At 44.3% G+C, this 17039-nt stretch overlaps 1 protein-coding gene across 1 annotated transcript in view; it reads right to left on the bottom strand.

The window, feature by feature from the left end:
- FREM2 (FRAS1 related extracellular matrix 2) overlaps nucleotides 1-17039 on the bottom strand; it is a 138791-nt gene that overhangs the window by 74955 nt on the left and 46797 nt on the right. Inside the window, exon 3 of the mRNA XM_037012052.2 lies at nucleotides 2966-3112. Coding sequence (XP_036867947.2) covers nucleotides 2966-3112 — 147 coding nt within the window. The remainder of the gene's footprint in view (nucleotides 1-2965; nucleotides 3113-17039) is intronic.

The raw sequence follows: 17039 nt of genomic DNA, 5'->3' as shown, positions 1-17039 counted from the left end.
GTAGACCAGACAGTCAAGGACACTCAATGGGATTCAACCAGAAATGCTCTTACTTGGAGACACGACTATTTAGCTGGTAAACCATAACTATTATAATTAATATTATCAGGTGGGACAAAAAGAATTCTGGAAATCAAAAAGCTTCCAAATTGGGCTTAAATTTATGCATCTCCTTTTCAGAGAGTATTGATTATTAAACAAAACATATTTCTTTGACTTACTAAGTAAAACTGCAATGGCATCTTTTCCCTTGCATGGGAAAATGGCTTGGAGGGTACGCAAGCACATCTGGGATGAGAGAATAGATTTCATGTTCTGCCTTGGCCACATTGTGGCAGGTTATTAACTTCCTCGGTTGTAAAGGATTTAAGAAGCACCAGTGGGCGGCAGTCAGCCCTCAAGCCAACCTCACATCTCCCTGAGTAACTGTGGGACTTTGGACATGACAACCTTTCAGTTTCCTTGCCTGTGTGATGGAGATGGGCTCTCCTCACTGGGCTGACGAGGTCAGGTACGGAGGGCTTGGCTGGCAATACTAAGAGCCCAGTAAATGTTAGCTATCCTTACTATCACTTCATGGCCCTTGGTCTCACACAGCATCACACTTAATAGACACTCAGGAAAATATTAGTTGCATTAGAGAATGAAAGGTTGTTGGAAAGAGTGAAAAAGCTGGGTAAGTTACTTCATGTGCTTGATGAAATGTCTTCCATTTAGTAAACGTTCAATAGCTGCTAGCAAGTAAGGTCTTTGAAATTCGACTACTCTTACGAAATGCAAACTTGTATAGGATGGGTTATAATGGTCATGAAATAAACAATCACCTCTGAGAAATTATGTATTTCATGTAATTCATGACTTATTAACTTGCTCCTGAAAATAAAGATAGTCTGCCTCTAGCTAGAGGGCACACTGTACAATTCTAAAAGTTCACAAATCAAAATCCAGGTTGTCGGGTCCAGTAACATGAAACAGTCACTGTAGCACTTCCACGAGTCGACCTTTCACTGTCCTCTGACTCCCATTCCCAGTCTTAGCATGAATTCTGTTACCATATTCAATGACCGATGGGCGTGAGCCACCCACAGACGTCTAACTTTTCACCTCCCCAGGTCCCTAAGGGACATGCGGAGTCCCCAAGCAGAGCTACAGAATCTTTGCATTCTGGAGGTGGCTAATGCCAAAGTCCACACGTAGGGAGTAATAGTCAGTGAAAAACCAGCTCCCGGAGAAAAAAAGAGCTCTTGCGTGACATTTTAGCACTCAGCTTTCAAAAAAGGCAATGGGGAGAAAAATCTGAAGAGAGTTTTAAAATGCTTTTCGACTATTAACTTTCCCATTGCTATCAACAGGCTATTTGTGAGCGAGCAATTAGCTGCAGCTCTAGGAGTGGGGATTCAGTAAAATGCAAATAGGTGAAGGCATCCTGAAAAATCGCTAAGGTGCTCTGTTTTTTTCTCTTTTTTTTTGGTATTATTTTCTCTATGACTTATTTGTTGTATTTTCAAGCACAGAGTACAGTAGGCTAAGCCTTCACTGACAGCAAGTAAGCTGGGATCAGATTCCTGGTCTGCAGAGCACGTGTGCATGCAGAGAGAACGTGCTTCTCAAAGAGAGAGCGTTAGAAGGTTGCTCCAAAGGTTAAGCGGCGTAAATGAGAGCCTTCAAGAGGCACAGGCAATTAGAGATGGAAAGACGGCTGCCTGGGCTGGGGATGGGTCTGCAGGTGGACCAGGCCCTCTGGAGCCAGAGTAATTTTAAGAGATCAGCAGAGCACAGTGGGAAAACCCCTCTTCTCTAGTTAAAAAATGAAATGCATTTTAAAAATAACGGGTAATTAATGTCCAGCATCCAAACATCAGGGGAAATTGTGTGTATAGGTGGGGGGATGGGTTTGGGAGGTGGAAATGTGGGTGTGGTAAAGATATGGTGTGTGTGTGTGTGTTGATAGGAATCTGTTGTTTAAGGCTTTGGAATTTCATGGACCAACAACATTTCAAATAACCATTTTGGAGACAAACACAGGGTTGCAGACTTTTGATTTTGTCAACATTTTCCCAGATTCTTACCTTAGTTGATTCATTCAATGAAAGCTCTTTTGCCCCATGAAAATTTTATCAACTTACATGTTTATAAAACATTCAGTAACAAAATTAATATAGTTGCTTAGGAGGGTTATTATTTTTCATCAATATACCAATATTTTGTGCCTATTTTCTTACTGCTTAAAATTTCCAGTACACTTACTTTTCTCTATTTTATGCTGACATGAAATTGAATGTGAGCTTCAATTGGAGCTGAGAAAAGGTTTTGTTTGCTTTTGACTCTCAGTTTTATTTAAAAGTTGATAAAGCAGAAACCAGAAAATGGATAGTATTGAACACCTTCCTGTTGGTTGTGAAGGAAAGCCACAACATGTATCTTTTAGGTAGTGTTGGGGATCTTGAAACCTTGAATGGCCTACAAGAACATTCAAATGAAACAGACTAGTAAATTACACTTCAGTGCCTACTAGATTACTATATAGTTTTATGTTTACTTATTATTAAAGTAGTCTTCACATACTTAACACTGATACTTCCGCAGACTTTTAGCTTATGGATAAATTTCAGATTTGCCTAAGCCTATTCTAAGATCTAGTGACATTTAAAATTGTTTAACTTATGAATGATAGCTATTTTTGTAAAGTTATTTTATAACAGAGAAAAATCATATGTAGGCAGAATGTTTGAAGGGATATATATTTTGATGACACATTTCCTGTTTTTGCAGCCTTTTATCTCTATGATTTAGCCTTGACATAAAACCTGGGCATGTTTACTTAAGAGTTAAAGAATCTTTAAACGTCAACATTTCTCTAAGCTTTAAAACTAGAGCAGTAACCTCACCATATTTGAATGACGGGAACTTTATGAACTTTTGCTAGAAAGGTGGGCTTTTCAGACAGAGTGCAAATTGAACTTACTTATAAATGACGTCTCTCCCAAGTAACCTCTACGTTTCAGAACGACATCCAGGAATCTGGAGTCCTCATTGACCACGTAATACTCCTTTTCAAAGGAGATCCATGCCCAGTTCAGACGAAACTGCTGCTTGGTTAACTTGTTTCCCCCTGGAAAACCAAAAAAAATTAGAGCTCCAAATTAGTGCTTTTTTGAATGAATGACTTGAAAAATTCTGCAGGCTTAAGAATCATTGTAACTATTGGTCTGATGCGCAAGGCCGGAGCATGTGCATGGAGATGCAATTTACATATCAGCGGTTCTTACACAGAAATGCAACAGCTGACATAATCTGTCACAAAATCCCTTGGTCTTAGCAGGGAAAGAGGGTGAGGGGGGAAAAACACGAACACCAGAAGCAATTTAATTATGAAATCCAGGGTCCGAGTTGCAGGGTGATGCACTTGCCACAAGGTGCCGCTGGAGAGCAAGTGTTTTCCTATCAAGAAGGCGGCTACGCTCTCACCACTTCACAAATACTTGCGTTGGTTCACTGAGCAACTGGGTGGAAGGCTTTAATTATAACCACTTGAGAAAAAACAAATACCCCTTTTCCGCCCCCCTGCCCCACTGTATTGCACTGCATGCCTTGCAGCAAACAGACAGCTCTTTTCATGGCTGCGTTCTGCTCCTGAGAGCGGGCTTCCCCTCCCAGGGTCCTGCCTGGAGGCAGCCGCTGTCCGTCGGGAGGAAGCAAGCCTGACGTTGAGCCCCCGATGCGAAGGCTACTCCGCCAGGGAAATCACAGTCGGAACGGTTATCAGCTGATCACTCTGCACGCCACCCTCGCCTGCCTTTCACCTGCACCGACTATTTCAGAGCGAGGTGAGGTTTACCAACAAAGGCATCAGTGGTTCCTTTTAAGTGGTTCTGTGAAAGGGTGGGAAAAAGCCCCAACAGTAAACACAGCTAGAGGCACACTCTTCATCCCCGTTTCTCCTCTTCTAAGTTCACGTAAAGAGAGCTGCACTAGAGAAAAAGAAATGAGAGACACATCAAGACCTTAGACCGAGGGCAGAGTTGCTGCGAGGGGAAATGGGAAGCCAGCGAACACATGAAAAAATGTTCATCGTTGCCAGAAGTTTTCAGAAATACACTAAATGTACTAAAGATCAGAGAGAGGACAGGTACAGCCGAGGTTATGTAGGGAAACTGGCTTTCTTGTTTGTTGTTTGAATTATAAATTAGCACAAGCCTTTTAGACAGCTGCGTGGCCATGCGCGCAGGAGACGCAAAGATGGTCACACCGTGGGGTCCTGTAAGTCCTTCTCTTCAGGCAAAACGTTTTTGTAAGGAACTCCTCATTGCAATATTTTCTGTAAGAGCCCCCAAACTAAAACTCTTAAGGGTGTACTATGTTGTGGCACATCAAAATGATGCACTATTATTCTGTCACTAAACAACAAATGTGATATTTCGTTGAAATATTTAAGACTCTTAAAAAACACAGAAACACATGGTATTGATGCTGGGAAGGTAGCAACGTCAAAATGCATTTCAAGGTGAAGTGCTTGGTGCTTGAAATTGATGGATTATGGACCTTTCCATTTTTTAGTTAATTTTTATAATGTTAGGTTGGAAGGTAGGAAGTTTATTCCACATTGGTCCTTATGACCTGATGTTGCCTAACAGCTCCTAGACTCGGGTGATTCTGGAGAGGAGAGCCCGGGGTCTGGGGGCTCCTCAGTCCTGGAATCCAAGGATCTTCTCACTTACCATCTTAGCTGCTGTCTGACTTCGAGCAAGTTCCTTCCCCAGACCTGCGTTTCCTCCTCTGGAGGGTGCAGTGCGGGTAACACCATTCATGCCGTGTCTGCCGTGAGGGTCGCGCGAGACAGCACAGTGTGGCACACAGAGGGCACCATTCAGCAAACATGGGCTCACATCCGCCCTGCATCCTGGCTGACCCTCCATAGGGTCAGGCCGTCCCTGCCCATTCTGTGCACCCTGCCTTGTTCCCGGGCCCTCTGATTAGCCGGCTCCGAAGCCTGGCCAAGGGGCTTTGCTGCCCTATGGGTCTGCCCCTCCTGGCACCCTGCCCTCCTGGCACCCTGCCCTCCTGTGCAACGCGGTGACAGCATCACGCCTCTGCGCACACTTCCGCTCCCCACAGGCTGGCTCTCCGAGCTCCTCTAAAGCCCCTGGGGGGGTTCCAGCCCCCTCAGCCCGCTCACTGGCCGCCGCTCACTCCCCGACGGCCCTGCACACTTCTGCACTTGAGCAGGGTCCCCTCCGCGCTGCTGACTGTGCACACTTGCTGGCTGTATCAAATCACACTCCTTCCCACCAGAGCTCCGGAGAGGCCACTCACTGTTTCTCTTGCCAACACTTGCTCTTACTGGCTTTAAAAATAGTTCTTAAATAATTGCATTCATGGTCTATTACTTGGAACATTTCTTTTAGAAAGTAATAGAAAAGAAAGAATCGAGTAACGTTTCATCAGTTAAAGTATCACATGAAACATTCTGACTTCCCAACTAATTCTGTGAAAACAGCTTCATGCCACGCTGCTCTCTCATTCGGACTGGGGTTCCGCCAGGCGCCAGACTCCACCCCGACTTCGTGTCCCGCCACGCCACTCCGGTCCGCCTCCACCGGGACGCCTGCAGCGTCACATCCCTCCTGTCCTGGCACAGAGACAGCCGGCCACGGGCACCTTCGCACCCATTGCCAAACGTGACGGGTGCCTCTGCATGTGCCGTGTCCTCTGCCCAGCATGTGCATAGCCTTCCCACTCCTAGCAGTCCATTGGGGTCCCATCACTGCCTGCAGCTCAGGAAGCCTGGCTGAGCCTGCAGGTGCACCCCTCTTGATCTCCAGGCAGAGTAACTGTGGTTCTTTATTTACCTGCACGCGTCTGCTTCTACCTGCCTGGCTCCCCAAGACGCGCACTGGCCAAACCCATCCTTCCAGCCTGCAAGTCCCGTGTAGTGCCCGGGGCCCAGCGAGGCTGGAAGACTTTCTCCCTTACTGAAGAAGCCTATGGAATCAGTATGCTTTTTAGGAGTAAAGTGGCTGCTTTTTAACTCCTGATTAACAGTTTTCAGTTTACAAGAAACGCATACTCCAGTTTTATTTGACTCTGACTAATAACTACTGACTTGGTCACTCTTGTGTTCAACCAATGAATTCTCAGCCTGTGTCTACTTCATTCCTTCTTCTTGCCCTTCTATCCACGAGGAAGACATCACTGAACATAGTTTCTCCATTTCTCTAAATTTGGACTTTTTAGCGAATTGGAAGATTTCATTATTTCCTGAAATGCTCCAGGAAATATCATACACATTGAAGAACAGTGAGTCACTGATGCCTTCCCTTGCCTCTGTGAAAAACAGCAGGTCCCAGTGCGAACCTCAGCGCGCTCTGGCTTTTAATCTGATTCATTTTTCTCTGCAATGCGGCCTACACGCACGTACCCTAGATTCGTTTACTTTTCTGTCTGCCCACTCCGTTTTCCTCTACTGTGACACAGGACCCAGGGTGGCGGGGTTCACTTTGCTTACTGCTGGACACATGCCTAGTAATAAATCACACACCCTAATGTCTTAGTTGAAGGATATTCAGTAGTGATATAAATGACAAAGGCACTATACATCTATATAACTGTAACTGATTCAGTAACAAGTCTTCTTTTTAATGTTATTATTTTTAATGACACTCAATCTAAAACCTCTTGCATACCTCTGTTCTTGAACATTAAGTAAAGATCTTACCTATGAATGTGAATTACTGGAATTTGTGTTTAGCTAAGTGACACTTCCAGGGGTTATGACGACCCAAGGCTGGTGAGGCCTCCTGTCCATTAGGGGAGGTGATGGTTTTGGATGGTAGCCTCAGTGGTCATGGGATGGCTAATTTCATCTCTAATTACACATTTATAAAACTTATTTTCGGGTTGGTGTGTACGTTGCAGAAGGATGAGGGTCCAAGGTTACTGGTGACACACAGCTCAGCAAGTTTGCTAGGATTCATTTGAGATTTTATTTGAAGTAAAATTTAGAAACAACGCTGAGAAACTTTGCTTTGTAAAAACAGTGACATGTTCCAAGGTAATTGTGTTAGATGCTTAGCGTTCACTCAAATCAGGGATTTTAAAGTAAATACTTCATTAGTGAATGTGAAGTTAAGTGCGTGAAGCTTAGCTCTGAGTAGAATTAAATACCCCATGACTTCTGATTTATATGCACATGAATCCTATTGCATTTGAGAATTCGTAAGACCTTAGGTAAAACTTACTATGCGGGATGATGTAAGAATTTGAGGAACTGAGCTGTACTTTAACTCTGGTTGTTAAAGCTGATCTTGCACTCAGCTAACATATGCCAGAGGAGCCATGCATATACAGGGGGAAAGGCAGTCTTTTCAATAAACGATGTTGGGAAAACTGGGCAGTTACATGCAAAAGAATGAAACTACATCACTGTGTTATTCCAGACACAAAAATAAATTGGATTAACAACTTAATATAAGACCTAAACCATGAAACTCCTAGAACAGAACCGAGACAGAAACCTCTTGAGCATCAGCATTAGTATTTTTTTCTGGGTGTGTCTCCCTAGGCAAGCGAAATAGAAGCAAAAATAAACAAGCCGGATGACATCAAACTAAAAAGCTTCTGCACAGAAAGGACACCACCAACCAAACAAAAAGGCGACGTGCTGAATGGGAGAAGATATTTGCAAATGATCTATCTGATAAGGGGCTGATATCCAAAGTACATAAAGAACTCCTACAACTCAACACCCAGAAATCAAATCATCAGATTAAAATGATGGGCAGAGGACCGGAATAGATATTTTTCCAAAGAAGACAGACAGATGGCCAACAGACACAGGAAAAGATGTTCAATGTCACTGATCACCAGGGAAACGCAAATCAAAACCACAGTGAGGTATCACCTCACACCAGTCAGAGTGGCTAATACCAACAGGACATGAAATAACAAGTGCTGGCGAGGCTGTGGACAAAAGGGAGCCCTCCCGCACTGCTGGGGGGAACGTCCGTCCGTGCATCCACTCTGGAAGGCAGTATGGGACTTTCTTAAACAACTCACAATGGAAATATCATCTGACCCAGTAATTCCACTTCTGGGAATTTACCTGAAGAGCAAAATCGTTCATTTGAAAAGGTATATGCACTGCTATTTTCATTGCTGCATTATTTATAATAACCAAAATATGGAAGTGACCTAAGTGTCCATCAGTGAGTGGATGAATGGATAAAGAAGAGGTGGGACATAAACACGACGGAATCTCAGCCAGAAAAAAGAATGAAATGTTGTCATTTGCAACAACATGGATGGACCTAGAAGGTATCATGCTCAGTGAAATAAGCCAGGCAGGGAAAGACAAATACCATGATTTTACTTACATGTGGAATCTACTAAAGTATCAACCAGACAAACCAAAGTAGACTTAGAAACACCGCAAACAGACTGGTAGTTGCCCTAAGTGGGTGGGGTGGGGAAATAGATCAAGTGGGAAAAAATTAGTGATAATGTTTGATATCTTGATCTGGGTGATGGCTGCCTGAACGTACACATTTGTCAAAAGTCATTGAGCTGTACTCTGAGATTTTTGCATTTTATTGTATGTACCTCAATGAAAAAAGAAAAGAAAAGAAATGAAAACCGACCTTGCACAATTGAACACTATACTTTGTCTAAAGAATGGACAGTCCCAGTATTTATTCCTTTACTGCATACCATGTAAACTCCTCTAAAACCTCAGTGCATGGGAATAATCATTAAATGTGGATACTTTTAATAACAATAAAACAGCTTACTGAATGTGAAATTTTAGGTAAAGTTGAACAACTTAAAAAACTGACAAATTGTTACTTCTCCGTGATCCTTCGCCTTTCTAAAATAGGTTCTGTCATCCATGATGCGCAAGGAGGCAGCCGCGACGTCTCGCTGGGACAAATTAAAGTCTGTAACTTGTGTCATAAATCCTTACAACAGGTGCCTCACAGCTGCTAAGCACACTCAGCGCTTTGTCCCCAAAACCCTAACACTAAGGCCATTAAGGTTTTGATGAAAAGACCTCTTCTGAACTTTTCCAGCTGGTCTCCAGGTTTCTTTCTTTGCTTTTTCAATGGAAACTCCACAGGTTTTTTTTTTTTTTAGAATAACAAAGAATCACAACCTTCAATTAGCCCTCCGAGGACTGAGGCTCCCTGATTCCTCTTAAGACAAAGGATTCTTCTCCCATCGGAAAACTAGGGTCACAGCACTGGCTTGTGCTTGGTGAAGGGTAATTTCTGGGCACCCATTAAGTTTTGACAATTATTATTTTTTTCCAAAATATTTTGACATGTTATTTTCTTGGTAAAAAGTTAGTTACCAATAGAAAATAATTCTACTGGTAATACCTTTCTAGCTTGCTAAGATTTTCTAGTTTCTAAAATTCCACTTGCCAGAGTCCGTTTTAGCATGAAGGGCAAATATACAGCTACTTTACAAAGCCATGTATCGTCCTTTAAATCGACAATAGAAACATCGGTATTAGAAAGATGAAGATAACCATATTGCCTGATTTACTGGGAAGTCTTCTCTTAGAAGGTAAGGACAGTGGTTAGCAGCCATGCAGTTACCATCAGCACCAGTACAATTGTGGTAAGAATCAAACACTCAAGTTAAAATCAGGGATTTATGTGCCTGCCGTTCCTGCGCTAGGATGAGCTCTTAAGCTTTGCTTCGCCTTGGAATCTTCCACATGAGAATCACCGAGCCCTCCTGGAATCCTGCCTCCCGGCCCTGAAAGGCAGGTGGATTTTACGGTGTCCCAAGACCACCGGGCGCAAGGCTGAGTCAGCCTGCCTCCTAAACATCCCTCCCGCTGCCCGCTTGCGCTGACCACAGTGGGGGAGACGGCACAGGGCACGGGGAGCGTGTGGGAGCTGGGAATGGGGGGGCACTGATCAGAGTGCGGGCTGTCCTGAGATTGAGAGGTCACTTAACCCTGAGGGCATCTGAGACAAACTCAGGGAAGAGGGAGGGTGCAAATGGGACCCGAGGGACATGGTGATGGTTGAACATCCAGAGAGATGCGCTGGGGGGACGCAGGTATTCCTGGAAGATTAAGAATAAGAACAGAGATAAGAAATCCAGGAAAAAAGGAACTTCAGGAAATTCAGTTGGGTAGGAGTTCAGGACCTTTACTAAATATTTCCTTTTCTTTTTTTCTATGTAAGTGATTGGATTTTAAAGACAAAGAGGGATGATCAAGATGCATTTAAACCTGCCCTGGGGGAAGGAGGAAGGTGCTCATCTTAGAGACCCAGACGCCCAGAGATAAGGAACCTTGACCTAAGGGCAGGTGCGTCTTGGACTGATGAGGAGCCAGAAGAATTGAGAGGCAACTGGAAAAACTGCAACAGATTTTATAATTTTGTAGATGACTTCTAATGCCAATGATTGCTTTAGTCCAATAGTAAGCCGTTCAAAACCTGCTTCTGATGATTGACACTTCTTCCCCCATTCCGCACACGCCCAGCCCCGCTGTTCCTACGACTCTACAGGATCCGAAAGAGGCGGCCCAGCAATGTCAGGTCCACAAAGAAACACAGAAGATACATAAAGAAATGCATAGCAAGTGAAGCAATGTGAGAAAGGCCCAGAGGTGGTAGGAAATTGCACAGCGCGCTGACCTCCACTGGGTACTCACACTCATGCCTGTGGGCTCTTCTCAGGAAAGCACCTCTGAGCCCATCCTCCGTACTCAAAAGCAGACATGGAGCTGGGCCATCTGGGTAAGTGTCGTGGGAGCGACATGGAACGGACTAGTTCACAGCCCACCCTCTATTCTGCTGTGGGCTCTGAGGACCAGAAGTTGCCAGGTGATGCAGAGGCAGGGATGGAGCTGGCAGACATACCAAGGCTCACCTGGAGAGCTGGGCTAGCACATCCCCGTCGCCGCAGGCAGCGCTGCTCCTCAGCGACCTGGTGGGCCACATCGGTACCCATAGTGGGTACACAATGCATTTTTGCACCTTAGGTTCCAACTTCCTGAATTCCTATTCATCTACTGAACCCCACAGTGATAGACAGTCAACCCTCATTCTTCCTGGATTCTGTATTTGCAAGTCCGCCTATTCACCAAAATTTATCTGTAGCTCCAAAACCGATACTCCTGGTGTCCTGTGCTCATTCATAGACACTACAGAGCAGCTTTGAAACATTTCCATCACCTCTGCTCTGCCCTCCTGTTTCAGCTCTCACAGTGGAAGCAGTGTCCTTCTCTCAGTCTATTTAGTGGCACATTTCTCACATCTTTGTGCTTTTTCTTGGTGATTTTGCTGATGAAAATATCCCACAGTCATAGTGCCAAGTGCTGTCCAGGGTTCCTAAGCTGTGACATGCCTTGCAGAGAAAACACATTAGATAATCTTGCTTAGGCACAAGTTACAGTCTTGTTGGCTGTGAGCCCTTGTTTAATGAATCTACAACATACGTTCAATAAGACGTCTTTAAACAGACACACACAAAACAGGGTCATGTATTGACTGGTTACTAAGATGTTATGACCAAGGCCTGCAGTGAAACTATCTCCGATTCTCCCTTAGGAGCAATCATTCTGTATTTGCAGAAGTTTTACGCAACATAACTACCTCAAATAAAGGGAATTAATCGTATTTATGTAATACAAGTTACAACAAGGTAAAGACCATGCAAAATGGAGAACAAAGTCTGGAAAACTCTTCTGCCTCCGCACATATCTTGCCTCCCTTTACCCAACTCCTTCCCTGGCACATGCCCAGGAGTGTGAAAGGGACCCTCTCTGCACCCTCACATGGCTGCCCTCCCACCGTCTGCCCCTGCACACAGGCAGCAGGCTGCAGACACAGGTGCCGCCTGGGGGTCAAGGGTGTCGTGGCCCCTGCTTGGCTCCCTGCCACACTTTGAGAATATGCACAGAGAATTTGTAGGACAATTTTTAGTCTATAGGAAAATAGGATGAATTCTGATGCAGGAATACCCCTGACCCCACTGGAGAATCTTAGGTGATTTGTTCTGGAATCTCAGTGTAGCAGCAGCCCACGTCGGGGTTCATACCCATCTAGGCTTGTTTGGGGACCTGGAGTGACAGACCTGATGGAAGCTGGTTTTCTTGGGTTCCAAGGCACTTAGGGAGAGAACTCACTGTGATGGAAATGGGTGTGTCAGGCACCACAGTGTGGACTCCGTTCATTCTTAAACCCCGGAGCAAAGCAGGGGTTCAGAGTGCCGGGAAGGGTCGTCACGCATTCCTAACTTGTGCCTGGGCTCCTGGAGGAATGTCTGAATCCGAGGAAAAGGGAAAACCAGAAGCAGAAATGTAAAGGGAGACACAGTGAGTGCCTTTTTCATGCCCAGTTCCCTGCAGTGCTCTGCAGGGTATCCTTTTCCTTTACCGCAGGTAACAGCAAAGCTCACTGGCACGGCTCTGGTGCCGCAGGCAAGGGGAGCCGGGGGTGCTGGACAGAGGAGGGGACTCCTGGCAGGGCTCTGGCGATACCGTGGGACTGGGCTTACTGCGGAGAACACCTTGCCCCGGGCAGAAGCGTGGGCCCGACCAACCCAAAGCAGCCCCACACAGGTGCTCCCCCATCCTGAGCCTCAGACAAGCGGAACCCACAGAGCACAGGTGTGAACTGGCTGGATGTCAGCTCGGCAGCTTGGCCTTGCAGACTGAAAATGCTTGGAAAGGAGGGCCGGACACAGTGGGGCCGTCCATGGTCAAGGTGCTTTGGTGACATGTTTATCATCCCAATGCATCTCACAATAACCTGACAAGTTCAGCATTTCCACACTCTACGGATGACATAAACAGCTGTCGTCAAGTTAAATAACTTTAAATTCCTAAGCATGCACGAGAATGTGGGATTCAAATGCCGCCTGCTAGTATAGGTCCTATACTTCCTCTGGTAAGCAGGTTACCTCATTCAGGTGAGTATCTATTTCCAGGCAACCCTAGCCTGACTTAACTTCACCTGTGAGTGGGCGATACTGAGCAGAAGCAGCCCTGAGGACCTGAGCGTGTTTCCCTGAACCATCAGCAAACCCTCTCGCGCTCATGGATGGCGAGGCGGACAAAAGTCAGGATTAAGTGGAAAAGCAAAGGGTGTGCAGGATAGTTTATTTGAGACCAAATCAGAGGACAATGAATACAAACTAAGGGCAAGGCCCCTTGTTTTATGAATGAAGCTGGGGCCTTAGCCAAATGCCAGGGAACCCGGAAGGGAAGCATTCTTCCAAGGCCAGCTGATGTCCTCTGTCAGGCCACAGCGGGGTCAGACAGATGAGCCCAAGCCTGCAGGAAGCTCCCAGGTCCTCTCAGCGTGACCCCGGCCCCCAGCTCCATCCCAAGGCAGATAGAAAGGAAGGAGAACGTTCTGCTTTCACCCTTGCACCAGAAAGAAAAGAAAACGGGGAGAAGCCTGAAGTTACAGCTCCCAACCTACGACTTAAAAATGTGTCCTTACTCAACCCCGATTGAATGGTGCAATACTTTGCTTAATTAACTAGACGTTTAAAGCCCCGTGGAATGGAAGCCTTCACTGTTGCTGCGCATGCCTAGGATAAGGAATTCAGGTGTGTGTCCCCGGAGGGCAGGGGACAAGGGACACCCGTGATGGCGAGGTGAACTCTCATTCACAGCGGGCACGTTACAGGATGGTCACGTGCAACCCAAATCCAAAGCTCACTTAGCCGTCTTGATGCTGTAACATGAGTGGCTGAGGACAAATTTTTTCTGAAAATGAGTGTGCCACCGTGTCTTAAACAAGCACCCAAATGAATTCAAATGATTATGTTTGTGAGCCATACAAATACACACACTCAGTGTTTTGATATCTACAGTGAGCCCTGGTTGGCATCCTTTCTCACTGTCCTGTTCCCCGAGATGCAGAGGCGGGGATGGGGATGAGAGAGCAAAGCTGCTATTTGCAGAAGGGGGTCAGTTCCAAGGAGTTTTCAGTCCTCACGTGGCTGTCTTCCTATTGAACAGGCTGTGATCGCAAATCCTGTTCTTAAGCAGGAGTCATAAAAATTGTGTGCTTACAGTGATAGGAAACTATGAAATAAATATATTTTTTACATTTGGGAAGGACTTACTTTAAAATATTTCCTATTGAAATATCACTGATAAGCAATATTATAGTGGGTTCAAGTATACAACATAGTGATTTGGGGAAGGATTTAGTTATTTCTGTTTAAAGCAGCCTGGAAAGAATTTTCTATCATATTTTTCCCATTCACAAAGACAAGTACAAAACAAAAAAACCTACTTTCATAGAAACAATAACTGCTTTACCGAAAGCTGAGTTGTGTGTGTCAAGAAGATCCACACCCTCTCCTGCCTCTGGGGAATGGAAAAAACACAGAATAAAACACCTGGCGGAGCAGGACTTCATGCGTGCGCTGCCTGAAGCAACACATACATTTATTAGATCTCTGGCACACATTCTTAAAATAAACTTAATAGCCTTCAGGTCTCTGTTTAAACCAGAGCCTAATTCCCTCTGTGGCGCCAGACATCTCCCCCCACCCCAAGGAGGCTCTGCAGGAAAATGAAAGTGGCTCTCTGAGCACCTCCCAGAGTAACCGGTTTAGCACCATTTAGTTAATTCCCTGTAAAGTCAGGTCGTTTTCTAATTCTTATTTGTCTAAGAGCTCCATGCTCGTTACTATGGGACGCAGCCATTACAATTACCAAGGATTACAGTTGGCCCTGTATTTTGGATTATCTTTTGCAAATGTGTTGCATTCATATTGAGAAAACAAAACAAACCCAGAAGTGCCTTCATCTGACAAAAGAAACCTTTAAAGTCTAACTTATTTCTGTTATTACCAAAATCGAAACTAGATGCCTGGGATGGAGGGATGGAGGGGAGAGGGCAGCACAAAAACCATTCTATGAATTAAAAAGGTGGAGGGTGTTTCACTTGGAACCCTAGCATGTTAGAGCTGCAGGAGACCTCCCTGAAGATGTTTCTGGATGAACCGGTTGTTACTATTGTTTTTAAATCTGAGCCAGTAACATGGTCACAGCAGCAAGATTCGGAAGTTTTAGATTGCGAGACTTAAAATTAAAAAGAAATATGTGGGACCAGATCTGGTTTCCTGGCTATTGCTCCTGTGCCAAACTAAAAAAAAACCTTCTCTTTGATGTTTGCCAAGGAAAGAGCGAGGTAAGGAGGGAAGGACAGGGTGAAGAACACCATCAATGTGCATTTGGTTTCCACACCTTCTTTTCATTTATTTCAGATTAGTTTTACAAGCTATAGCTTGTATACTTAACTTGTATATTATTTCATCAGTCCAACGCTTTGCGGACTGCTCTGATCCCCTTCAAATGATGCCCGCGCTACAAACACAGGCCGCCTTGCTGATTTCACTGTCTCCGATTAACATAAAAGCCATTCTTTTACATACTTAGCTGCCAAAAGAAAAAAAAAATACACAATCAGAATGAAAAGGCAAGCTGTTATGGTCTTGGAGCACTAGACCTGGTAGGAAAAAAATGTAAGCCCCTTAGAGCAATGCGCTTTTGGACCAGAGCTCACGACACACGTCACAAAGTGATGGCTCACATAGTCCCTTTTGGAAGTCTTGGACTCCAGTAAAACGGCAAACCAAATACCCCACATAAACTATAATAGGAAATGGGGGGCACACCAGTGAGCATGCCGTACCAGGGGCTCAGAGGAGGGGCAGTGGAGGGACACTGACGCATGGTGTCACTGGGAGGGGAAGGAACCCCAAGAATACAGGGGCACAAGGACAGCGTTGTGTGGGCGACGATAAAATTGTCCAGCTTCGTAGGTGTTTGTGGAAGCAAAGTGGAAAAGGAGATAAACTGAGAAGCTGACAGAGGAAACAGGGTGGAAAAAGACGTAATTGGAATTTTGTTTTAAGAAATATTAATTAGGTAGAATTATTCAAGGATTCATTAGAATGAGGATGGACGGGGACTCAGAGATATAATTCCCAAATAACCCCCAAATTAGATTTTCTGCCAGTAGAGGAGAAAGCCTGCATTATGATACAGATGAACTTACAAACACTGTCATAGAGAAATGAAAGTTTTGTCCACAATAAAAGAGCAATCCTTGGAATATTAAAATTTACCCATGAACAAATAATGGCTAACCGAACGCCCACCGTGAGGAGCCAGTATATTGGGCACAGACTTCCGCCACACTGCCGCATCAAAGGATCCCTTATTAAAATAATGTGTGGATGGAAGTCAAGAAAAAAGGACCCTATCCTCCACTGAATTTTAGCAGAAAGGTCTACAGTCAATATTTTTTAATAAGTATGTTTTTAAAAGGCACTGATGTCTTTATAAACTTCTGAAAACTAAGTGTTCTGTTTGAAAAAACTTACGAATACTGTTGCTTTCAAACTAAAAGCAACATTCTGGTTAGAAAGAGCTTAAAAAATGTGTTTAATTCACTAGTCGTGTCTGTTTAAACGATCTTTTCTTTTTACTGAGAGAAAAATATATTAGTAGTAATCAGAATTCATTATAAGTAGCAATAATAAGGTATTTCAGTTATCTGTCAGTGGCCTTCTGAATTAAAATCTTTTAAATAAATATTACCAGCAATCTTTATGAGTGATTTTTGTAGTATTATGCACAATGAAACGGGGTGAGAAACTAAGAACTTTATTTGAACATACTAAGATTTAGGCACTCTATGTATTCAGGGTTTGAAAATCAGGCCTTATGTAAATGTACATAAATTCTGAAGTTCCAACAATTTTTTTTCAGTCATTAAGAAAATGGTGTGAAAGAAGATACTCAAAGACCTCATTTATTCTGAGCAGTAAAAAGAAACAATGACTGGTTTTCTTGGAGGAGGTTTGGACCTAAGTGTCTATTTGGTAAAAATCCAAGTGCAGACCAGGGGAAAAGTGTCTCCCTCTCTTTCTCCTTAAGAAAATGAGGTTCTGTGTATCAGTGCGACAAAATGCTCTTTTAGGCCAAGATAAACCACACTTCCCTTCATCTGGTTAATAATATACAGTGCTGCTGGCATTTTATGAATGTT

The sequence above is a fragment of the Manis javanica genome, chromosome 1, assembly GCF_040802235.1.
Source record: "Manis javanica isolate MJ-LG chromosome 1, MJ_LKY, whole genome shotgun sequence".
Classification (NCBI taxonomy): Eukaryota; Metazoa; Chordata; class Mammalia; order Pholidota; family Manidae; genus Manis; species Manis javanica.
This window is presented reverse-complemented; position numbering and strand designations above follow the sequence as displayed.